General features: G+C 46.0%; 1 protein-coding gene across 9 annotated transcripts in view; it reads right to left on the bottom strand.

Annotated features, from left to right (window-relative positions):
• The window catches only part of MPDZ (multiple PDZ domain crumbs cell polarity complex component), an 856,387-nt gene that overhangs the window by 209,029 nt on the left and 620,840 nt on the right, over positions 1 to 26,518 (bottom strand). For all 9 annotated transcript variants that reach the window (XM_086961394.1, XM_086961393.1, XM_086961386.1 and 6 more), the window contains one exon: positions 24,342 to 24,422. In XM_086961394.1, the coding sequence (XP_086817520.1) occupies positions 24,342 to 24,422 (81 nt within the window). The remainder of the gene's footprint in view (positions 1 to 24,341; positions 24,423 to 26,518) is intronic.

Here is a 26,518-nt window from a genome sequence, read left to right on the forward strand (position 1 = left end):
TCCCTACTTTAATACCCCATACAGTGAACCAATTCCTGAGCGCCAAGGTCAGGGGCACCATAACCGTAGCGAATATTAGAGGGGAGAGGGGACAACCCTGCCTCGTGCCCCTCTCCATTGGAACGCCTTCGAGATTCTACCTCCGGTCCTCACCCTCACGCTGGGCCGAGCATTGAGCAACTGAACCCAATTTCTAAACCCAAGGCCCATTCACATTTTTTTGTAGTACTGCCCATATAAAGGCCAGAGCCAACGAGTCGAGCGCTTGTCCAATATCTAGAAGGACTAGGGCATGTTCTCCCTCTAATACATTTGGGTAGTGTCATACATGGGCCAATATTTCAAGTTAAGCATGGTGTTTCGCCATGGGATAAATCCTGATTGATCTGGATTGATCAAATGCAACATATGGGGGAGGAGTCTGCTTGCAAGAACATCGCTCAGCACTTTCACATCTATATTGAGAAGCTAAATCGGTCTGTATGAATTGGGTTGTTGTGGGTCTCTGTCTTGTGTTGGGATCATTATCACTAAGGCTTCCCGCATAGAGTCCGGCAACCTCTTCGCTTTCAATGCCTCATTATACACCTCCACTAATCTGGCCACTAATATTGGTAAATTGCTGATAGAATTACACTGGGAAACCATCGTTACTGGGCGATTTCCCTGATTTTAGTTGTTTAATAGCTCCCAGAACCTCTTCTCTCGTGATCCGCCCCACTAGCCATTCTTCCATCTCCTCTACCAGTTGGGGCAATTGCACTGATGCCAGAAACTTCTCTGTTGTGGTACTCAATGGCTCGGTACCCCTCCCTTTATACTGTAGACAGATGTTCAGCAACAGGTCCATGATCCACATTTGTGTATACACCAGTTTCCCAATTCAATCCTGAAGTGACAATATTGCTGGGACAGTTCCCTTTTTAATAATCTGGCTAACATGGCCCCCGATTTATCTCCCTCACGATGGAGTCGCTGCTGGTACGCCATGGAGTCATGCTTTTCCAGCTGCTTCCATGCCTCTAACAATGCAGCCCTTGTCTTGCACCACTCCCCACTCCTCTGCCGGGTTTTGTGTAACCTCTCCTTAAGCCTGGTCAGTCTACGTTCCTGATCCTCTATATCTTTTAATAATAGCTGCCGTCCCCCATATGCTGTGTGAATACAGACCCCCCTAAGGACCACCTTCATGGCATCCCAATCATATGCTCTGTTCGAGGCCGACCCCCAGTTTTCTTCAAAATACTTGTTTAGCGCCTTGCTACCGCCCTCTCGGACGGAGGGTCCAGCAATGCTTCTGCCCTAAGGCGCCACAAAGGGATAGCCTGTCTTGGTCTATGGCCCTCAAGGCACAATAAAAGCGGTGAGTGGTCCGAGATGTATCTTGCTTGATATGATGTCCCCCCTTAACCTTTTGGGCTAGCAGTGGTGAGACAAAGCAATAATCTAGACGGCTGTATGTGTTAGTAGCTGGTGTGTAGCATGAGAATATTTTTTGTGTAGGGTTGCATTCTCTCTATATGTCCATGAGCTGCTTGGACCCAGTAACCTTGTTAACACAACATTTAAATAACACATTGGTGATGCTTTAGGTGAAATAACTCTTTTAAGTCCTTGTAAAAAGGCTATTATTACAGGAATTCTAAATATAGAAGATTGTTCTCTATTCTGAAGATATGCAGCAAGTGCTGTAAGATGTATTTTAATAGAAGTGAAAGCCAAACATGCATTTTATAAATGAACCATGTAACCTATTCAAAGTTTCAAAATAAGCTTTATTCGATATTACCAAAGTATATCATATAAGCATACAGTAACAGAGAGAAAAAAAATAAATAAATAATACAGTACATTTAGACAATTTCATTCGAAATAAAAGGGTAAAGGAAAAGATGATCATCATTTAAAAAGAAAAACCAAAAGAAGCAGTGTCAACTTACATAAAAGATTAAAAAAGGTTTAAAAGTCTAAAAAGAGGAGTAAATTTAGGAAGGACCTTGCGAAGTTCAACATTCCTCCATGATTGCCAAGACCAAACTAATCCAAAAACAGTAGGACAGGGTCCCAAACATAATTAGTTCCCTTCCACCCCCGGGGGTTAGAATTAATTATTACCACTCCCAGTATTTCCTAAGAAGATCATGATGTAGGGTATGATTTCAAGAAAGGGGGAAAACCAGGGGTTGAGGGATAAAAGTCATATAAGTCCCATAAAGATATTGGGCCGTCTGTGTCTTGTGGCGGCCAGGTTTTCAAGTAAGGGACAATGTTTGTGTCTCTGAATCTCACGAGTACCAGGTCCCCAGGAAGATCCTTATGAAGAGAACCCAGCCAGTCCACCCTCCTGACGCTCCTTATTGCTCCATATAGGTGACGAGGCAGTGGCCTATTTTTTGACAGCCAGAATTTAGTTTTGTTTAGTAAGTCATGTTGGCTCTCAATTTTTCCAGGTGGAAGAGCAGGGACGCCAGCAAGTATGCACACGAATGGGGCCGCTTCTGGTGGTAGATGGATTGATTTAATCTTATCATGAACTGCTCTAGGTGTGGACGACTGGGGAAAGGAGACACTTGGAGAGTGTTTGGTTACTTTTTGCCCCACTGTACTAGGGCCAGTTAGTTGTGTTTGGCAGGTTTTATCCCGTTTAGAGCCTTCGTGAGTAGGAGGTGACTTTGGACGGTTGAATGTGTCAGGGTGCTTGTCAGCCGACAAATTTGACTTGATTGCTGACTCTAAACCAGTAAGCCTGTCCCCTAACATGTTAATTTTGTCCAACAACGGGGCTATCAGAGAGCTAAGCAGTTTTTCAATGAGCGGTACTAAAAGCGGGTGTGTAGAAGGGTTTAAGGGATCTTGGGCCTCAGGAGTCGATGATATCGTTGGGGAATTAACAATGCGTGAACCTGGAGGCGGTGTTTGAGTCCTTTTCACCAATGAAACCTGGGGGGGTGCGATATGAGGACTACAAGTTTTGTTAAGTAATGTAGGCTGCTCCGAAAGAGTAGACTTAACTGGTAGTATGATGTCGCTTTTGGGCGAAAGGGGGGTTTCTAATGGTGCATAGGTGGTTTGACATAAGAGGTTTAGCTCGTCTAACCAAGAAAACTTTTGCCCAGTTCCTGCTACGGTAGCTGGGTGATCCACTTTAGTATTCATGATAATCAGGGAATACCAACAGATGCATGAGAAATAGTCTTTACCTTCGTGGTGTAATGTCAGGTGTGAAAGCCAAGGGGGGTGGCCCGCCCCGTCCTCCTCAGGTCCTCTGAGGGCCACAGAGGGCCCGCCCTTTGCCCGGGCTTCGCCCGGCGCCGATCCGCGCGCGGTCCCGCGCTGCGGGAGTAAGATGGATCTATATCTTCCGGTGTGTGGGTGGGCGGGGCTCCTAGCAGCTGCAGGCGCGCACGGACTCCTGGTCTCCTGAGTCCCGTGCGGCGAGCTGATGGCCAGAAGACGTCCCCCTCACGAGTGATGGGCAAGTTAATCCCTCCAGAGCCCCTCCAGGGGCAACAACAGCAGCTCCGGTGTGCGCAGGAAGCGTAGCGGGACCCGCGCCAGCGGGTCCGGCAAGGAGTTTTCAATCCCCGGTGTGCGGGTGGGCGGGGCTCCTAGCAGCTGCAGGCACGCACGGACTCCTGGTCTCCTGAGTCCCGTGCGGCGAGCTGATGGCCAGAAGACGTCCCCCTCACGAGTGATGGGCAAGTTAATCCCTCCAGAGCCCCTCCAGGGGCAACAACAGCAGCTCCGGTGTGCGCAGGAAGCGTAGCGGGACCCGGCAAGGAGTTTTCAATCCCCGGTGTGCGGGTGGGCGGGGCTCCTAGCAGCTGCAGGCACGCACGGACTCCTGGTCTCCTGAGTCCCGTGCGGCGAGCTGATGGCCAGAAGACGTCCCCCTCACGAGTGATGGGCAAGTTAATCCCTCCAGAGCCCCTCCAGGGGCAACAACAGCAGCTCCGGTGTGCGCAGGAAGCGTAGCGGGACCCGCGCCAGCGGGTCCGGCAAGGAGTTTTCAATCCCCGGTGTGCGGGTGGGCGGGGCTCCTAGCAGCTGCAGGCACGCACGGACTCCTGGTCTCCTGAGTCCCGTGCGGCGAGCTGATGGCCAGAAGACGTCCCCCTCACGAGTGATGGGCAAGTTAATCCCTCCAGAGCCCCTCCAGGGGCAACAACAGCAGCTCCGGTGTGCGCAGGAAGCGTAGCGGGACCCGCGCCAGCGGGTCCGGCAAGGAGTTTTCAATCCCCGGTGTGCGGGTGGGCAGGGCTCCTAGCAGCTGCAGGCACGCACGGACTCCTGGTCTCCTGAGTCCCGTGCGGCGAGCTGATGGCCAGAAGACGTCCCCCTCACGAGTGATGGGCAAGTTAATCCCTCCAGAGCCCCTCCAGGGGCAACAACAGCAGCTCCGGTGTGCGCAGGAAGCGTAGCGGGACCCGCGCCAGCGGGTCGGGCAAGGAGTTTTCAATCCCCGGTGTGCGGGTGGGCGGGGCTCCTAGCAGCTGCAGGCACGCACGGACTCCTGGTCTCCTGAGTCCCGTGCGGCGAGCTGATGGCCAGAAGACGTCCCCCTCACGAGTGATGGGCAAGTTAATCCCTCCAGAGCCCCTCCAGGGGCAACAACAGCAGCTCCGGTGTGCGCAGGAAGCGTAGCGGGACCCGCGCCAGCGGGTCCGGCAAGTAGTTTTCAATCCCCGGTGTGCGGGTGGGCGGGGCTCCTAGCAGCTGCAGGCACGCACGGACTCCTGGTCTCCTGAGTCCCGTGCGGCGAGCTGATGGCCAGAAGACGTCCCCCTCACGAGTGATGGGCAAGTTAATCCCTCCAGAGCCCCTCCAGGGGCAACAACAGCAGCTCCGGTGTGCGCAGGAAGCGTAGCGGGACCCCATGTTCTCAGGTGATACTTGCATAGGATTAATGTCTTTTTAATGAAAGAAATAAACAAAGCATTTTCACTTTGCTGCATAGCATGCTCTTGTTGTGGGTCTTCTTGCCTCTTTTAGGTTATCCATACATTATTTTGGTAAGTTTAGGCATCCAAATTCTAAGACTTCAGGAGCCAAATTGCAAGATTAAGAGATCTGGGACTTGGTTGCAGTATTGCTCCTTTGTACTGCGTGTGCAGATCTTGTCAGTTGGGTAACATTTGATGTGGTACTACTGACATCTTCAGCAGTGTTGTGTACCATGGTTGTCTGGCCCATGTTGGAGCAATTAGTATCAGTGTGAGGGATGTCTGTATTAGTTTGCGAATGACAAATGGAAGAAGGGGGAAAGGTGGACAAGCTTAAGCAAATATACCAGACCAATTCATCCATAATGCATTGCCCTTGGATTGTGGATGTTAGAATCAGAAGGCGAAGTTTTGGCATTTTGAGTTTTGTGGTGTTATTATTATTATTATACAAATTTGTATGGCGCAGCGAATCATCCCCAGGGGGATCCTCGGTGCCTGGGTAGCAGACAACATATCAAAATACTCATTAAAACAGCCAGGTTTTCATCTGTTTCTTAAACTGTGCCACATTGGAGCAGGCTCGAATGTCATCTGATAATCTGTTTCAGTGTGCTGGGGCTAGATAAGAAAAAGCACAACCTCCCATCTTGGCTTTCCTGATTTCCAGCGTGCATAGCAGATTTCGGCTACTCAATCTCAGTTGAAGCACAGGAATGTATGGTTTTAATTTCTTCATTAGATAGGCGGAACCCATCCCCTGCAGTGATTTAAACACTGGACACAAGAGTTTAAAGGCTTCTCTTTTCCTGTTAGGGAGACACAGTAGTTGTGCAGGTTTGTTCAGGGCTAGATGTGCTGCTGTATTTTGAACAACTTGCAACCTTGATATTAAATCTTCCCTAATGCCTACCAGTAGCGAATTTCTATAGTCTAGTCTGCTGACTAGAAGCGCCTGTATAAGGGTTTTTCTGGCAGAAAGGGGAATCCAAGATAATACTTTTCTCAGCATTCGCATCATGCCGAAGCAGGTGCCTGAGATGGTTTTTACATGCTCCTCCATGGACAGTCTGTCATCAATTACGTGCACAGATTCTTTGCCCACTTTTTAGGTGTAGGAGCTTCTCCGAGTTCTGCAGGCCATCAATCAGGGGTCCATAACTCCTCTGCTTTCCTGAACAGCAGAATCTCCGTTTTATTGGAGTTAAGCTGTAGGAAGTTCTTACTCATTCATGTGGCTATTCTTAGCATACAGTTCTTAAATTTTTCTCTGGTCAGGCCGTGATCCGACTCTATGGGAACTATCACTTGAGTGTCATCCGCATACGAGATCGTATCACACCCACACGATCTAATGATAGTGGCCAGAGAGGACTCATAGATATTAAACAAAGTGGGACCTAAGATGAGACCCTGAGGGACCCCCTTGTCCACTACTGAGGTCTGTGACACAAAGTGTCCAATTGGACACATTGTATTCTGTTGGTTAGGAAGCTTTGCAGCCAGCTTAAGGCCATTCCTTCGGTTGTCCCCATTGTTTGAAGAATGGGGTAGGACTTGTACATTTATTTCCCGCTCATGGACTTGTTGGCGTGTTCTGCTGAGAAGATCCGCCACAAGATTGTCTACTCCTGGTATGTACTTTGCAAGCAACTGAATGCTTTGCTGGAGAGAAAACTTCCAGATCTTTTGTGCTAGCAGAGACACTTATGGAGATTTTGCCCCTCCTTGTTTTTGCAGATAATACAAGCTTGTCATGCTTTGATTAAAACTACCTGGTCTTTTAAGTGAGGAAGGAATGGTTTCATCGCCAGATGGACTGTTAAGAGTTCTAGTTGGCTGATGTGTAGAAGAGACTGACTGTGTGTCCAGTGCCCTTGCAAGTTATGTCCTGTAAATATGCTCCCCAACCTATCATTGAAGCGTCCTTTGTAATGGTTCGTTTGTGGAATTGGGTCAATAAAAGTAGTTTGTTGGTGTTCCACCATTGAAAGATTGTCAAACTTGATGGCTGATCAACATTAGATTGTCCAAATGACCCTCCTCTTGAGACCATTGGTGTGCCAGGCATTATTGTAGAGGATACATATTTAATCTAGCATGAGGTACTATGACTATGCATGAGGCTATAGGTCCTAGGAGACGCATAACTGCTCTCACAGATATTTGTTTCTGAGGCTGAAATAGTGGCACCAGATTTTTTAAAGTTTGTATTCTAGCTGCATTTTAGTAAGCTACTCCTGTCTGACAATTTATAATTTCTCCCAAGTAAGGCTGTACTTGTAGTGGTTGTAAGTAGTGTGATTTTACTGCATTTACTGTGAAACCTAGTCTGTGCAGTAAATTGATTGTTGTGGGAGTGCTTTGCAAACTTGTGTGATTTGTGTTGCTTTTGATAAGCAAATCGTCTAGTTATGGAAATACGTGTACATTATGTATGCTTAAATGGGCTGCTACTACTACCAGTAATTTGGTAAACACTCTGGGGGCTGAATGGTAGCACTTAGAACTGAAAGAGCTGTCCGTTGAAGGCAAACCTGAGATATTGCCTGTGTGCTGGATACATTGGAATGTGAAATATGCCTCCTTTAGATCCATTGCTGTCATGAGAACTCCTTTATGGAGAAGTGAGATTATATCCTGAAGAGTGGCCATAAGAAAATGTTCTGATAGGATATACCTGTTTACAAGTCTGAGTGTTAGCGGAAAGAACACATCTAGTCCAGCTTAAAATATACCAACTAAATGTTAGATCACTTGTCAAGCACCATATGGAAATTTATGATCTTATTTCTGAGGAGTCCCCAGATATTCTTTTTGTTTGTGAAACCTGGCTTAGGGATGACATGACAGCTATGCCCAATCTTACTCTTCCTGTGGGCTATTCGATCAGCACTATAAATAGAGACGCTAGAGGTGGGGGCATTGCGATAATTTTTAAATCCCAGTACCCCTGCTCTTTTACCAAGGAGAATATCAGGGAATGTGAATGTGCCCGTTTTAGGTTAAGTATAAGTCCGCATTTCACCTTTTCTGGACTGTATAACTACCGTCCCCCAGGACCGGCTACTAAGTTCATAGAGGCACTCTTGGATACGGCGAGTGATTTGGTTGTAGGGTCTGCCAATTTTACGATCTTGGGCGATCTTAACCTCCACTTCGACCAGCTTCAGGATAGTGCCATCTGTAATCTGTTAACGGACCTGGGTGCACTGCAGCTCGATCAGCTAGTGTGTGATGCCACACACACTGCCGGACACATACTAGATCCGGTTTTCTCCAACATCCCAGCCTGTAACATAGCTACGCCGAAGCCCATAGGATGGACCGACCATTTCCTGATAGAAATAAGGCTTTCTATCTCAGATCCCTTTAGACTAGATACTGACGATCTGGTCCTTAGACGCCCATGGCATAAACTTAGACTTGAAGATTTCCATGCCTTCCTTATGACCAATCCCCTAGGAGACATGACAAACCCTGAGGAGGCTTACACCGCGTTTTGCAATTGGATATTAAAGGGGTTAGATACCTTTATCCCCGCAAAATGGACCAAGGGGGCACTTCCAACTCTAGTCCTTGGTACGATGAGTCTCTGAGAGTCCTCAGGAAAGCCTGCAAGAAAGCGGAACACGCTTGGAGAAGGGACTTTAGTGAGGGAGATAAAGTAATCTATCTGTCAAAAATCAAGCTCTATCACAAAGCGATTTGCGCTGCATGGGCGGCTTTTTATGCGAAGGAATTAAAATTAAGCTCCAACCCGACTAAATGTATATTTAACATTTTTAAAGAGCTTAAGAGTAGGAAAGTGGCCCTACCTAGTGTTACATCTACACAGCATTGTGAGGAGCTTGCGACCTTTTTCGTTGAGAAAGTGCAAAAGATTTATCAATCCTTTCCACTTGTGGCCCCCGATACCATCTTGTTACCTGCTAGGGACGAGTCCAGTCCCATGCTCTCAGTTATTCCAGTGATCTCTGAGAAGGAATTCACTAGACTGGGTGGGAAAATTAAATCTGGCTCCCCTCTGATCCCAGGAGGCCGCCCCAATTCATTGAATCATTTTCGCTTCTCCGGCAGCCGCTATGTCAAATAATGAACCTGTCCTTCTCCATGGCTATAGTGCCGGATGCCTGGAAAGAGACCTGGGTGTCTCCTATTATTAAGAAGCCCACGCTAGACCCCTCAAAGCCCGAGAATTTCAGACCAATCTCACTTCTTCCGTGGGTGGCCAAGATTGCTGAAGCCCATGTTAACAACACTTTATACCAATTCCTGAGTTCCCATAACATTCTGGATCCGTCACAGAACGGTTTTAGGTCAGCCCACAGCAAGGAAACGGCCCTGCTGGCCACCACAGAACATCTGCGGACTGTCCTGGATGCCAGTCAAAGTGCAGCGCTGATTCTGCTGGACCTCAGCGCTGCCTTTGACACGGTGTCACATTGCATCCTTCTTCATCGTCTGGAGGCAGCAGGGGTCAACGGTACCGCTTTAGAATAGTTCAGGTCATTCTTGAAAGAAAGATCCTTCCGTGTGTCGGCCCCCCATTTCTCTTTCAATCCCATTCTATCGGACAGGGGGTCCCACAGGGCTCAGCACTGAGCCCATCAATGTTTAACCTGTATGTTCAACCTCTGGCTGCTGTTGCTAAAAGATGGGACCTTAAGGTGGTATCCTATGCGGATGATACCCAGCTTGTTATCACCTTAGCTGAAGGACCATTAGTGGCAGCTACCAGATTTAGAGACGGGTTGACAGCAGTGGCTCAATGGATGACAGATAATTGCTTGCAACTTAACGCGAGCAAAACAGAGGTTTTGCTGGTAGGAAAGAATGTTGCCCTCTGGAATGAGCATTGGTGGCCAGCGCCCCTCGGTGCCATGCCCTTACCTAAGTCTGAGGTAAAGAACCTTGGGGTCTGGATGGATTCCAAGCTCAGCTTCCAGACCCATACGAAGAAAGTTGCTGCTACCTGCATAGGTTTGTTAAGGGGTCTCAAACCCCTACTGAAATTCTTCGATCCTGCAGTCGGACAGCTTATTGTGCAGTCTACTATACTGTTCGCTTAGACTACGCCAGCTCTCTGCTTTTATGGGCCAATAAAGCGGAAATTTGGCGATTACAACGAGTTCAAAACTCTGCAGCCAGAACCCTGATAGGTCTCCCCCACCACTGCTCGGTTAGGGCTACAATTCAAGGGCTGCACTGGCTTCCGATTGACAAACGGATCCAGTTTAAAGCTCTTAGCTTATCTTTTAAGATCTTAAAATTGAGCAGTCCATCTCTCCTTTGTGACCTGTTAAGTCCGTACGTCCCTCAGCGACAGCTGCGCTCCCTGGGACAGAACATGGCGTCTGTCCCACGTTTCAAACGCTGCCGGGCTGGAGGGAGTTTGTTTAGTCTTTAAGCCGCCAAGCTTTGGAACTCTTTGTCGTTACATATACGGGGCTTGGAGGACCTGCTCGCCTTCCGAAAATCCATTAAAACCTTTCTTTTCTCCTCTACATAGGTTATGAACAGGGTCGCTGCGTTTTAACCTCTCTGGATCGTTGTGCTTGTAGATCTGATAGCGCCGGGACACCCCTTTGCTGGGGCAGCTGTGCACTCTAGAAAACTGTTAACTTAACTTAACTTAACTTAACTCTAATATGGGTGTTAGAGTTCTGTCGTTTTGGTGAATTAGAAAGTAAAGGGAGTAAACCCCCTATTCCTGTTGTTGTATTGGCACTGATTCTATTACTCCTTTTTTCTTTAATAGAGCTTGAATTTCTTATTTTATTAGGTTTTGATGTTGTGTACACATTTTAGTATGTTTGGAGGAGTTGAAGTTAGCTCCAGTCAATACCCATGTTGGATAACATCCAACACCCATTGTTCTGATGTGATGTTTATCCGTTGTGGAAAGGCTGTTGGAGTCTTATCCTGACAGGTGTTAGGTGATCGCGGGAATGGTAGTTGAGTCACTGGTTGTAGGAAAGGAAATGTTTTCATCAAAACCTCCTCGACCCCTGTTTTATTTCCTCTGTAGGATCCTCTATAATAGCCTCTTTGGGGACTTGTTTGAATTTGACTTTTGTTAAAAGAGGTGGATGTATTTGTGGAGGTGTTTTAGATCCTCCACTATGTGTGGAGCGATGAAAGGTGCCCCTGTGAGACTGCATTTTCAGTCTCATTGTCTTTTTTTATTTTCTATAGTAAGTGTGCACTTGTGGACCAAAAAGGTGTTCACCATTAAAAGGAAGACCTATAATGTGTTGTTGCACTTCTGGTTTAAAATCAGATAATCTTAGCCATGCATGTCTTCTTAGCATAAGGCTGGTATTTATTCCTCTAGCTGCTGTATCAGCTGCATCAAGGGTGCACCTTATGTTTGTGTTTGATATAAGTTTACCCTCTGATGTAATTTGGTATGACCATTTTTTTGTATTGTTCTGGGAGTTCTTGTAAAATGTCTTCCATCTCGTCCCAGTGTGACCTGTCATAACTTGATAACAGACCTATAGAGTTAGCAATTTTGTGCTGCGTCTATATCTTTGCTCTTTTTATCTGGTGGTGGAGCATCACCAGTTTCTTGAGAATTTGTGCTTTTACGTGCTGTTGCAACTACTAGGGAATCAAGTGTAAGCTGAGTCCTAATGAAGATAGGGTATGTTGGGGAAGGTTTACATTTGTTGCCCACTCTTGGAGGGAGAATTTTAGATTTTAAAGGCTCTTTAAAATATCAAGAGTACCATACCCTTTACTATTGGTAGATATTGGGTTGATTTTTGTGTGGAGGAAATAGTTTCAAATAAAAAGTCATCCTTTATTTTCTCAGTATGCAAAGGTACCTTTTGAAAAATTGCTGCTCTATTTATAAGGTCATACTATGTAGTGGTATCACCTGGTAGAGAGGGTTTAGAGGAAGGTCTGGATTCGTGTCATCAGGAGGATCTGTGTCAAATGTGTTCCAGTCATCTTGTGGGGGTAGTGTGTGCTGATCATCATCACCGCCATCCCCTGTAAAAGAGTGTATTGCCCCTTTTGAGTGTATATCCTCATGGCCTGGAGACTATTGAAGTGAAGTTGTATGTTTTTCAGTGAATTTCTAAGGTTTTTTAAAAGCTAATTCCTAACTATAACGTGCCTGAAACCTATGGTTTTTTCAGTGAATTTCAAAGGTTTTTTTAATTGCTAATTTCTAACTTTAACGTGACTGAAACCTATGTTTTTAAGTGAATTTCAAATCTTTTTTAAATGCTAGTTTATAACTATGTCTACAGAGGTAGGACATGTGAAGAAAGAAGAACAAACGCACATATAGAAAAAAAAGAAATGCAGAAAGAAGCAACAGAAGTCCTCAAAGACGAAGAAAAGTTCAGGAAGAAGGAAGACCTGCAGAAAGAACAAACAGAGGAGCAGAAAGAAGCCTTGTTGCAAAATCATCCTGTACCTTCAACTTTTTCAGACGGGTACTGGTGGTAACTGAGTCTGACTAACCAGTCCTAGAGCCAGAGCCATGTTAAAAGACACTTAGAATACAGTGAAAACACCTACATACACTAGGGAACAGTATGCATTGCGGTACCCCTGTGATTACCATGGCCTCCTCTGTAAGACCCTAGTATATAATAGGGCAGGGGGATTAAAATTACCTCTTAAAAGGCACCACAGGGTGCGTTTGCACACTGGTGAAGGGGGGGGGGCTGAGGTGATATGTGTACAAACACGCCCTGTGGCCCTTTTAATTTGGGGGATATCGTCCCCTTGAATCCTGAGAGTACCTAGGGTCAAACTAGACCACTAGGTATCTCCAGTAAGTGCCGTTGCAGAGAGGTGTAAAAAGGGGCACGGCCTGGACCCCCTCTCTGCAACGCAGTGCAGTGGCGCTTACTGGAAGCACCTGGTGGGCTAGAAGATTGAAGGGGAATTATTTCCCAAATTTAAAACACATCACAGGGCGTGTTTGCACACGTCACCTCACGTCACCTCAGGCCCTGTCCCCTCCCTTCACCACTGTGTAAATGCGCTCTGTGGCCGTTTTAAGTTGGGAAAGTAAGTCCCCTTGAATCCCGAGGGTCCCTGGGGTCAAACTAGTCCACTAGGTACCTCCAGTAAGCGCCACAGAGCTGTGTTGCAAAGAGGTATAAAAAGGGGTGTGGCCTCTGAACACCTCTCTGCAGTGCAGCTCCCTGGTGCATATTGGAGGAACCTGTTGGGCTTTTTGGCCCTCAGGGACCCTCAGTATTGAAGGGGAATAAATTCCCCAAGTTACAACTCGCCAGGGGGCGTGTTTGCACAATGGTGAAGGAAGGGGGCGGGGCAGGAGATGACATGTCTGCAATCACGCCCTGTGGCGCGTTTTAAGTTGGGGAATTAATTACTCTTCAATCCTGAGGGTCCCTGGGGGCTAACTAGCCCACCAGGTACCTCCAATATGCACCAGAGAGCTGCGTTGCAGAGAGGTGTTCAGAGGCCATGCTCCTTTTCACAACCCTCTGCAACGCAGCTCCGTGGCACTTACTGGAGGTACCTGGTGGACTAGTTGTCCCCCAGGGACCCTCAAGATTGAAGAGGAATTAATTTCCCAACTTAAAACATGCCACAGGGTGTTTTTGCACACATGTCACCTCAAGCCCCGCCCCCTCCCTTCACCACTGTGCAAATGCGCCCTGTGGTACGTTTTAAGTTGGGGGATTAACTCCCCTTGAATCCTGAGGGTCCTTGGGGTGCAACCAGCCCAACAGATACCTCCATTAAGCGCCACAGAGTTGCGTTGCAGAGAGGTGTGAAAAGGGTTGTGGCCTCAGGACACCTCTTTGCAACGCAGCTCCCTGACGCATACTGGAGGTTCCTGTTGGGCTAGTTGGCCCCCCGGGACCCCCAGTATTCAAGGGGAATTATTTCCCTATCTCTAAACGCGCCAGGGGGCGAGTTTGCAGAGTGCTGCAGGGAGGGGGTGGTCTTTTTTTAACTTTTTTTTTAAAGAAGGGGGGTTGTGTGGCCCCCTTCTTTTCCTACTTTATTGGCCCTGGGGACCCCATCCCCCAGGGGCTGTCCCCTATTTTTTTTTTTATTTGTAAAGGGCCACAAGGCCCTCTTCCAGAGGCCATAATTGGCCCAGGGGACCCCATCCCCCAGGGCATGGCCATTTTTAAAAATTGTAATTAATTATTGGAGGGGGGCTGCGTGGCCCCCTCCTCAGGTCATTTATGGCCCCAGGGACTCCATCCCCCGGGGCAGGCCTTTCCTTTTCTTAATAATTTTTTTATTTATATTTGGGGAGGGGGAGCGCGTCGCCTCCCTCCCGGGCCACTTATAGCCCGGGGACCCCATCCCCCAGGGTTGGCCCTCTCCATTGGGGACTGTGTGGGGTGTCCCCAATCCCCCCACGGTCCCGCCTGCTCCCCGCCTCCTGTGGGAGCCAGCATTGCTTTTCCACACGGGGAGCTGCTAAGACGCAGCTCCCTGTGTTGAAAAGCAATCTGCTTTGGTATTTGGAAGAGTGGGCACCCCAGGACACTGCAGGAGCCGGCCCTGGGGGTGGCGGTCCCCAGGGCCAGGAGGGGGGCCATGCGGCCCCCCTAACAACATTATCAAAGCCCCGGTGGTCCCTGGGGCTCGGGGGTCTGTAACCCCCCATTTACATACTTAGTGCCCCGGGGAGGTGGTCCACCGGGCGTGTGGGGGGGCTCGAGCCCCCCCACAGAGGTTAGGGTTATTTTTTTTAAACAAGCCCCGGGGATGGTGGTCCCAAGGGCTGCGGGGAGCTGTGAGACCCCGCAAATATTTTAGATAAGCCCCGGGGGTGGCGGTCCCCGGGCCTGGGGGGGCTGTGAGCCCCCCGCAAATATGTTTATAAAAGCCCCAGGGGGTTGCGGTCCCCGGGGATGGGGGGCCTCTTTGGGCCCCCATTTAAAATAAAAGATTGTCCCAGGGAGTTGACCCACCCGGGGGCTAAATATTAAGGAAGCACGGGAAACCGCGCTTCGTTTTTTTTTTCACAGCCAGATCGGCGGATCCTCCGCGCTTCCTGCGATTTTACAAAATATATATTTATTTTTTCTAAAAAAAATTACAAAAAATTTGGCCCTGAGGGTCCTTGTGGGACCCGATAAGCAGGCCTTGAGGGTTAGGGTGTTTCTACCCTGCCCCCTTTTTGTGTTTTGCAAATTTGTTTTTCTCTTTTCTTGTGCTTCGGTTCTACCGAGGCACAAGATGGCTGCCAACACTTCCTGGTTTGGAGTGTTGACAGTCAATTCGCATAGTGCTCGTGATCAGGAGGGTGTGCGGATCCTGCGTGGCCATAGATATCACTATTTTTTCAAATTTGATTTTCTCAGCAACTACTGAACGAATTTACACCATTTAACAAAAAGATTTCTTTCTGAACCAAGGGCTACCTTTTTGCCAAATTTGGTGTAATTCCGTTCAGCAGTTCGGGCTGTAGCCGCGGCTAAAGTTTCCTATGGATAATTGCATGGGGAAAACAAGTTTTGGGATCCCCTTTTTTCTCGGCCCCCGCTTGGCGAATCACCCCAAAACTTTCAAGACAGGAGCGGACCGGAGCGCCCCATGAGTTTTGAAAATTTTGCAAAGATTCGTCGATCGACGCCAAAGTTATTGGGAATAGAATGTTGCGATTTTCCTATGGTAACTAGGTCCTAACTATAACTACCTACTGGCAACCGCCAGTAGGTAATATATATATCTATATATATTCAACAATAATTCATGTTTTCCCCCTGCACTGCATATACCCTTCTGTATTATATTGTTTATGCTATTTAAAATTATAGTACACAGTGCATGGTAGAATAGCAAGTTATAGCTGATGTAAAGTGGCTACCAAGTTGAATACTTTGTGTATGGAGGTGCATGAGTTATAAAAAATTGAAGCTATTGCATACATTCTCAATTAAAGGTATATGTTTAGAAATGTAAATGTTTGTATGGTTTAAGTTTGTTTTTTAGATAAACAATAAATAAAGTTATATTAATTTAAAGGTGGTGCGTAAATTAAGATAGGCTTTGACTAGAACTTTAGAATTTGTAATGTTTGTGTATTTGAAGTTTGGTTTGTCTAGAAAGAATTAATAAAGATCTTCTAACTTAACCTTTTGTTTTTCTGTTGAAGTTCATTGTTTTTTTTATTTTTAATAAAAGTTTGTTTCAAATCGTAGAGTTTACTGATGTCGAGTGGAGTGTCATTAATTGAAGTATGGTTCAGTACAGTGGAGGGGAGTGTTGTACAGTGGAGTAGAGTGGAGTGTGGTACAGGGGATTGGCCTAAAGTGAAATAGAGTACAGTGGAGTGGTGAACAGTGTAGTGTTGTAGAAAGGAGAAGGGTGCAGTAGAGTGGGAGTGGGGTGGTGTAGAGTGTCAGAGTAGAGGGGAGTGGCGTAGCTTACAGTGAAGTAATTTGATATACAGTGCAGTGGCATGCTGCATAGTACAGTGGAGTGCCCTAGAGTGGTTAGGCATAGTGCGGAGTCAAGCAAAATGTTATACATTAGAGTGGCGTCATGTACAGTAAATGAAATGTGTTGCAGACTGTTGGAAAGTGTCTTAGAGTTGAGTAGAGTGTTGTACACTGGGGTGTAGGGGCATAGAGTGGAGCAGAGGGTTGACAAGGATAGTGTAGGATTAAAAAGAGAAGTACAGCATTGTACTGTGGCATAAAGTGTAGTAGACTCTTGAAGTGGGAAGTTGCGTAGAGTGGAGTAGAGTTTGGTAGAGTGGGGCTGCGTAGAGTGGAGTGCTGTACAGTGCCATAGAGTGGGCTAAAATAAGGTACGTACTCAGGTAACCCCTAGAAATACATAGCTAGGCTCCATTGTGAGCAGGATTATGAATCAATGGTCTGTTCGTTTTTTGTCTGCTTAAACACAGAGCAAAGACACATTGATTTCTTTTATATATCTTTATTGCATTTTTTATCATTATCTTTAGACAAACAAATCAAACATAGGTATACGTTACACATCCTTACAGGATCATTATTGCTATGTCATTACGTACATAGTTCCAAGTATTACCACTTAATAACCATAGCACAATTTGCTTCTACATTGTGGAAGTTGACGTGCATTAGCAGATTAGTTTGGGTATATAAAACCCACGCATACTGTCGCATCTAATTGAGGGGCAGGACACATCCATCATCTGCACCCTCTCCCAATAGTAATAAATCAGATATAAAAACGCCTATTATTACATGGGCGTATGGCCCATATGCAATACAATCGTAGGTTAACAATAAGACAATAAAGCATAGGAAGTGAATATCGTCACCTATTGCAAGACATCTTCATTTTTTTAAACATTTAACCACAACTAAGAAATATAAAAGAAAAGTAAAAGAAAGGAGATATCAAGTACATAGAGGAACATGCATCTGGTGTACTATGTGCAGTTCGAGTGAAGTCATGTCGAGGGTCGTGTGCATTTAGCGGACATGGGTTACTTGTCCCAGCCGGTGCGCAGTGCCATTGACTCTAAGGTATCTTGCATCTGAAGTGGTGTCTATAGAATGTCCTAAAGGGAAGTGGGGTCATAGCACCACTAGGCCGCCATGGCTGAGGTGTCTTGTGAACGAAGCCCAACTGCTCCACCCCCGCAGCACGTCAGGCATCTACTTCCTCCTGCTGCGTGAGAGGCACACGCGGGTCACATTAGCCTGCGTAAGGGCCTTCAGAATATCATCCCAAGCCTGCACAATGGGGAACTTACGCAGCCCAGCCGTTCTCTATGAAGAATAGTGCTCTCCGCCAATGCCAATATTTCTAGGGATTTTAACCAATGGGGTGTTTCCGGAGGGTCTTTGTGTTTCCATCTTTTGGTTATCAATAGTTTCGCAGTAATAAAGCCTAAGTCACAGAATCTAGAACTTACTTTGTTAGCTTGTGTTCATTTATAAAAACCCGGAATGCAAACCTCCCATGTGTTCGGTACCTCGGTGTTGGGGCTGCTGGCACGAGTCTCTGTTATTTTATGCCAATAAGACTGAAGCAGTGGGCAGGACTACAACATAAGCAGCAGGTCAGCATCTATAAGGTGGCATCTTGGGCAATCGGATGTAGAGATGTTTAAGTATTTATTGATCTTGTCCGGCGAGAGATACGCTCTGTGTCATATAGATGTTTGTATAAGTTTGAATCGTGAATTGCGAGGTATATGTGTGGCCCCGGACAAGACACGTTCCCAATCTTTATCTGTCCAGGGTTGACCTCTGTCCTCAGCCCATCACCCTCGGTGTCTCTGCGGTGGTTTTAAAACATGCGTGAGCAGGAACTGCATCAGCCAATGGATCACATTTGACCCTTCTCTCATCACATGCAGATACTGTACTAATTGATGTGTCTGTGGCTCATTTGTCAACTCGCCCCATGTTAGTGTTAGCATCCTCATGATGGCTGTATGTAGGAGGAACTGACCCACTGGCAAGCCAGTATCCACCGCTAGGGTTGCAAAAGGTAACAAGACACTATCCGCATATAGATCTCCTAGTGTCTCTACTCCTGCCTCGGTCCAGGGCGCTAGTGCTATGTCCGCTACAAAGTTTCTGCCTCTGGGTGTTCCGACAAGTGGCAGTATTAGGGCGTAAGGAATTGTGTCTTTTGTAAGTTGGAGCCATCTTCGGTAGAATCTATGGGCCAATTCTAAATTTCTGCGTCCAGCGGGGACGTTTTGCAAGAGGGTGAAATAAACTATATATTTGTGTCTGTGTCCATGAATACCACTCCGTCGCAGTATCTTGCCACTCAGCCACTTTGCGACCCATTGTAGCTGTGCAGCTAAGTAATATAGTTCTAATGAGGAACTGCTAAGCCCCCACTTTCCGGCGGTACGTATAATTTCTGCAGTGCTATTCTGGGCTCCCGCATTCCATATCAGACCCTTGATTAACCCTTCCAGTCCATGCTTCACCATCTTGTCTGTTTTAGGCTTAGGCGGCAGCTGTGGGACTTGTGTTCCTCCCATTCCGGTTCGCGCCCGGATGCCACCCAACATGAGTCGTCGATGTCGCACTCTCGTGCTGCTTCGTATATGGCAGGATCTCAAACTCCGCCACCGGGGCGCACGCTTCACAGCGGGGCCGCACCAGTGTCAGGAGGTTGTGAGCGGTAGTAGCGCCTTACCCACAGTCCGATACTTCATTGGCAAGGCACTGCCTTTTCACCCACGTATTTGCCAGCAGCCTGGTCATCACCCGTATCCCATATTCCTTTGGGCTGCTTCCTAGTGGCGGCGGCGGTGTTCGCCCCAGGTAAGGGCAGGTATAGTGCGCGTCTATAAGGTAATTATCTACAGGTGCCAGGCATTGTTACTCCGGGACACCAGGCAGGTGTGGTGCATAGAATCATGTAGGCTCAGCATGCCAGTACGGAGATGTCTCTGCGTCAACAGTTCAGCGACCACCGAAACAGCTAAATGTGCCTCCCCTCCGGTGCAGATTACAGTGCGTTATATTGCAAGGTTACATCTATGCATCCGCTTATTAGCAGTTCAGCAGACTCACAAAACACCTTCACACTAAGGTTTTAGGCAGGGCAGGCGCAAGTCACCGGCATCGACCACCACACAATGCACACATGAGTCCCAGTATGTCGCTTATCAATGTTCAGCCATTAGTACGATTCTATACATCAGTGTCGCAACCCACAGTGCCGTGAGTAGTGTCACAGAGGGTACAGCCAGACCAAGAACAGATTTGTGAGTCACAGCAGGCAGCTCTGCGGCGGGGGGGGTGGGGGGGGGCTGCTTTGGTTAATTAAGTCATGGGGACCAGTGTGATGTTGACATTTCGGATAGCTCCATCGCCCGCCATTGTTCCCCTCCTGTCCCAGCAACGGGTATCCGTTCGCCCGGGGGACCTATGTGGCAGCCACACGCCAACAAGTTAGTGGGAGCCCCAGCTGCTCCGCAGCACAGCAATGGGAGGCACTCAGGTCAGCAGCAGGGCAGGCAACCACAGTCGTCCTCCTCCGTATGCAGGGCCCCGCATCAAATCGGGTGCAAATGTGGCTCTGGCGATCTCAACCGCTACTGCGCCCCTGCACTCCTCCTCACGCTCCGCAATGGTCCATCAACGACACGGGGGGGTCGCGCAGCCAAATCACACAATTGGTCCTGTTGGGGCCGCAGACCCACCTCACCGCCTGCCAACGCATACGTCCGCCACATCAGGGTTAACAGCCTCCGGTGCTCTCCGCCAGCGGGCGGGGCAGAGCACGACCAACACGTGAGGGCAACGGCCAAGAAAGCAGATCAAGCGGCGCCACCACACACGGCGTATTCACGCTTGGGCTACCAGTCAGCAGCCATCCCAGAGATCACAGCTGACAAAATCTGGTGGGGGATATAGCGGGTTCTCGATCGCATCTCACCTTCCCCTCTATGAGCGTCTTATCAGGCAGCGACAGGGTAAGGGGTCACAGCCCGTCTTCACCAGATTGCTTCCACTACGCCATCGTCTGCAGCCTTGTGGGCAAGGTTAATCCTCGGGCTCACCTAATTCATGCCTGCCGAAGGAATCGCACCTCAGCCAGTTCACCAGGATAATCGCTGCGGGGCAGGGCCCAAACCGGACAAAATTGTCATCAAGGGTCCAGGTCCTGCTCCCGCTTTGTTTGCGCCCGGCGGGGGCCTCCAGTGGCGTCTACAAGCGCAGTGCAGGGCCTGTTTGGGGGAGCCTCCGGCGGAGCTCTACCCTGGCACGTCCTCCACCATCTTAGGCACAGCCACACCCCTCAGTGGAGACACGTTGATACAAGGCTTTTCAGCGAGTGGGAATTATCTTGTTTTACCCAACAGGGGGAATTCTCTATAGATAGCCAGCTAGCTGAAAATCAGCGCAATGGGCCTCCCTTTCCAAGGTGTGTTTGGCCCCGGAGACCTCACACCAGCAACATCAATGAAATGGGAAGAGGGTGGACAACTCCCCTCACCGAGCCGGTTAAGGACCCAGGGTCCCCATCCCCCAGCATTAAATATTAAAAACAGATGAGGGGTACACATGCCCCCCCTCCCAGAGCCACTACTGGGCCCCGGGATCCTATCCCTCAGGGCCTTTGGTTTTCATTAAGGTGAGGGGGCATGCAGTTTCCCTACCAAGGTCACAACAAGGCCCATGGGCCCCAACCCACGGGCCTTTATGTTTTTTAAGGGAAGGGGGGCAGCGATAGCAGAGGCCCCTTAGCAATATTACAAAACCAGTATGTCTTCTGGGTCACTTAATCCATGACCCAAGGAGAACTTATCATATATTTTTTTAAGCATTCTTAGCTGGAGTTCTATGCTTTTCAGTTGGAGTGCAAGGCTCACTTGTTGTTGTTTTTATGATTACATTTGCGGGATGAAAAATGTTAAAAGAAAGACTCAGAGACATGTTGGTATTATTATTTTTTTTAAACATATGTTTCTGAATCTTTCTTTTAACATTTTTCCAAATGTCATAAAAAAACGATGTCAAAGAAAAATCATCAGAATTTTTTAATTAAAAGTTTATTATCAAACATTGCATTGTGAAAATTACTGAGTAATACATTAGATTAAAAATAATCGTGAATTTAGCAGAAAGATGATAGATCTGCTTTATATATATATATATTGATATGCTCACTCCTTGATGAAGCCAATAACCTCCCATTTTTTATTTTGACTCTTCGACAAAATCAGTAAGTCTGCCAGAGTGTGGCCAGGAGCTGTGAGACCAACCGCATGCTGCGCAAGCCAGAAGGGCGAGTACAGTGGGCCGTTGGCTGCCCACTGAAGGTTTGATGCATTGCCTGGCAGGGGTTGGTTTTAAGTATGGTAATAACTATTACTTTATGTGCAAAAAATAAAGTAAAGCCACTGATAAAAGCAAAGTTTAAGGTGATGTTATAGTAAGGAACTGTAATTATATATTAGTTTACATAGAATAAACCCTTAGAAATTCACTGCAAAAGCCACAGGTTAAAGGCATGTTACAGTTTGGTGAAAATGTCACTTAAAACATACTGGTTTAAATGAATAAAACCACTGCAGTTCACAAGTTATAGTTATCTCAAGAGACTGTAACTTGTGTGGTAAAGTAACTATAACTTGTGCCCTCGCTGTGCACTGATTACCTCCTATATTACATAACCCATCACATGTTTTATGACATAACTGATAAACTCACTACAACTGAAATTATATCATCGATGACAAACTGGGCATGGCAAGGGCACACACTTTTAAATTTAAAGTAAGATATCATTATAAGTATACATATATGTTATGCAGATTTGTAAAGCGCACTATCACCCAGACTGGTATCCTGGCGCAAAGCAGCTGTCCAGACAAGCAGAGTTTTTTGAAAAGAGATGCAATTGTTGAGGTATGCTGGGCCAGTGTTATGTAGAGGCTTGAAAGTGTGGGTGAGGATTTTGAAAAGTACTCGTTTGTGCATGGGGAGCTAGTGGAGCTCCTCCGGGAGTGGTGGATGTGCATTGAGCATTGGAGCTTGAAAGGGATTGTGGCTGCGAAGTTTGGAATGGCCTGCATCCATCCAGTGAGTTTTTTATTGGCATTCCTGTAGTCCAGCTTGCTTTTGACCAGAGCCTCTGGAGGTTTTATGGGTGCTGATTAGGAGCCATTTGAAATTCCTCCTCAGCATTTCATTTCAGTGTATGGAAGCATGAGGCTGTGACAGCATTGACTTGGGGGTCATGCTGAGTTTGCAGTCGATGACGATCCCGAGGTTCTTAGTGTGGGTATTGAGGGGTGGATGTATACATTTTATGAATTGTGTGCATATATGTATATATTCATTTTTCTTACATATAAAACCCTTCCCCATACTCTGACTCAACCCAAACCTTTCTGACTACAATGGAATCCTAAACATGCTTTCCAAACTCTTCTCTCTTTGTATCCAATTTATCCAACTAACAGGAATACATGTCCAACACTCTTAATAACTCCTCACATATTCCCTTTATTAATCCAATTCATTTAACTGATACGTATCCTAGAGAAAATGCATGAAATCTCAAGAGCATAAACTTAACATAACTAATCCTATAAGGAAACAAAAGCACACATTACTTATCTACAACCTATTTACCTCTAACCTGGGGTTCCAGAGTAGCATGCTACTCATCCCAAACGGCTTCAATACCTCATCAGGAGTAGTATGTGCTATATAAATATAATTTCCAATTACAATTGCAACCTAATCTGATCGGCCCCAGACAGATCATGAAAGTGCATACCTATAAATTGTACCAAAATCTCCCCTTTACATCATCATACCCTGCACAAGCCTTTCAATGTCAAATAATATCATAACTGACAGAAATGAAGACCAAATGGCCATAAAAGAGATGAAAATTAACTATGCGCGCAGACTTCATTACAAATAGACCCCGAACAGAAACACAGTGACAACAGCTTTGAACCTCACACTCTATGAAGCTGTGCCAACATTACAAAGTAACATTTCATTTGGGAACTATAAGAACATGGACAGATAAACAGCTAGTACTGTATATATATTTTTCGTTTTCATTTTATCCATTCGTATTTTCTCATTTTCCTCCTGGAAGTCCTATGTCACTTTCTTCAATTTGTCTTTCTATGATTAAATTTGTATAGCTTTTCTTCATTGTGACACTAGATTTGCTCCTTTTTCCCTCCTTCCAAAAACACTTCCAGCTCAATTCTGAAACGTCTTAGGCACTAGCTTCAACAGGAAAGAAATTTTTGAGGACAAATACAATACCCTTGTTGACATAATCTAAAGTGGTGGAACTTTGAAAGAAAAGATGGATGGAAGGAAAGATAGAAAGAGACTGTGCAATTAGACAAAGGTTGAGCATTTTTGAAAGGGCTGGTTTTGGTTCCCAAGTACGGTCCTGCTATGCTATACTGATGCTTTACTTTGGTATGGAAAAACAGAATACAGTCCAACATAATAATGATTAATATTATATATAAATTTGGTCCCAAACCTAAAATGGTTGCTTTCAAACAAATGCATAATCTAAAGCCGCACGTGCTGTTTCTCATGACATATACACTTGATGAAGGCCACAGAAAGCCAACACATGTAGATAATTCTTACTGTTTAACGCCTCTGTTTTTTTTATTGAATCTTATCAATAAACCAAACAGCTAAACATACAAGCAAGCAAATGTAGACTTTTAAGAACCATTAACGTATTGTATTTATCTTCTTTCATAATTGGCATGTAATTGGAAGAGTTTATCTGGCCAAGAGAACTGAAAAAGATGGCAGTCACACACATTAATACATACATCACAAAATGAAAACAAAACAATGAACAGAAGTTCCAAGCGACCATTTATTTGTGACAAACATTGCACTGAAATTTAGTGAGCCGGTTGTATTATAAACAAACTACAATCAAAGGGCAAATATTTACCTTGGGTAGAACAACATTTTGGACATTTTTGAATGAACTGTAGTCTGTGACTGCCACAAAACTTGTAGAACTTTCATCAATCTGAAAGGTAATTAAAAAAAAAATATATATATATCACAGACCAGTTACATCTGCATCCTGCACAAATTAGTTTTTCATGCCAAAGTCAACATTTTAATTGTGGGCTTCATTCGCATGTAAGAAGAAGCTGAAAACACAGTGTGTTGTACAGTATTATACGTTTATACATCACTTAGAATTGGTCCATGGTCCTCTCTGTGCACACCAATATTGGTAAATTGGGCCACACGAATTACGATAGGATTTACAAAACGTTTCTTGCAATTTGTGAATTCTACAACATTTTTGCGTACGACCTATGAACTAATAGGTCAGTTCACAAAGTACTGAATTGCTGTGGGTCCCAGTTAGACCTATCACATGAATGCTAATGAGAGAGGTTGAGAATTGCGACTCACTATGATTCGCTACCATCACAGGGATGGATGGTGGCATGCTTGGGTCAGCAAACCACCACATTTGTATTTGCTTTAAAATCACTAATCTTTTTTTAAAATTAATTAAATGCAATCATTTTCTTTAAACGAAAACAGAGTGTGTTTAGAACAAAATAGGTATTTTTTAAGTGTAGGCTCACCAAAAATATGTTTTTTTCACCATTCACAAAGAAAACAGAGTCTCCTAAAGATCCCTTCCCATTTACACACAGGTTATTTATTCCTTTCAGTAGCAAGTAAAATGTAAATGTTTCATAGCTGGATTTACATCTCAAAACATTAATAGATTTTATAGGAATCACTATTTGGAAGGGACACCTTAAACATACCCCTTTCAAATTGAAATTCCTAACAGTTTCCTAAACCCATTTAGAGATTCAGTAATATGTAACCAAATTGTTAAATGGGTTTAGTTCAATCGGAAAAAACATTTTCTTCTCACAAAGAGCATGATTTACTGAAACAAAGGGTTTGCGACCAGAAATGGCATTCAAACATCTGGTCCATTGTCCTTAAGCATAAGTTCTGTCATTATGATGTCCTTTCAGAACAACCCTTCGAAACAAGCAGTCAAAAAAAGAAAAAAGGGTTTTTGTTTCACTGATCTTGCCTCAGCACATGTGAAGGTAAATAACTGATATACAAGAGATGCATCTTCTGCCCCATTTCCTTAAGAACCTTCAATGGCTGTGAATCAGTTGGAAAGAATCAATGTTTGCAGAACTAATTCCAATTTATTGGAGTGTGGGGACAGTATGGCGACAACGGCAAATGATGGTTCTCCACTCCAGTGACAACAAAATTAGGCTATGGGAATAAGAGTTACAATCTGTGAACTATATTACAACTATGCTGAGCTGGTGTGAACAATACGGTGGTAGACAGCTGGAGACAAAAGTCCTATAGGAATAATCATAGAGTAAAGCATAAAAAATGGTGTACGTATAAAATCCCTTGCAGTATGCAGGCAACTCTGTAATCCTGCATCTGATACCATTCTGGTTCACCTTGTGACAAAAATATGCGCAACTGCAGGAGGTGTTCCATGATAATTTGTTGTGCTTACCATGCACAGTACATGGCTCAGAAAGACCTGGTATACACAATAAATGTACCACTGCCCAAATAGTTATTGTTAGACGAAAGATTGGTGGGAGAACGGACTGACTTCTGCTCCAAGGCCACAGAGATCATCTGCGGCGTTCCCCAGGGATCATCCCTCAGCCCGACGCTGTTCAATATCTACATGGCACCACTCGACCACGTCGCACGACAACATAGCCTCAACATCATCTCCTACGCCGACGACACCCAGCTGATCATCTCCCTCACCGAAGACCCCCACACCGCCAAAGCCAACCTCCATAGACGAATGAAGGCCGTCGCCGAATGGATGAAGGACAGCAGGCTGAAGCTGAATTCAGAATAGACGGAGGTCCTCATCCTCGGCTCAAACCCCTCAGCCTGGAACAACTCCTGGTGGCAAACATCGCTAGGAACAGCCCCAGAACCCACCGACCACGCACGCAACCTGGGGGTCATCCTCGACTCCGCCCTCTCCATGACCAGGCAGGTCATCGCCGTCTCCGCTTCCTGCTTCAACACTCTCCGAATGCTCCGCAGGATCTTCAAGTGGATCCCCTCCGACACGAGAAGAAC

This window comes from Lissotriton vulgaris, chromosome 3_1 (assembly GCF_964263255.1).
Source record: "Lissotriton vulgaris chromosome 3_1, aLisVul1.2, whole genome shotgun sequence".
Classification (NCBI taxonomy): Eukaryota; Metazoa; Chordata; class Amphibia; order Caudata; family Salamandridae; genus Lissotriton; species Lissotriton vulgaris.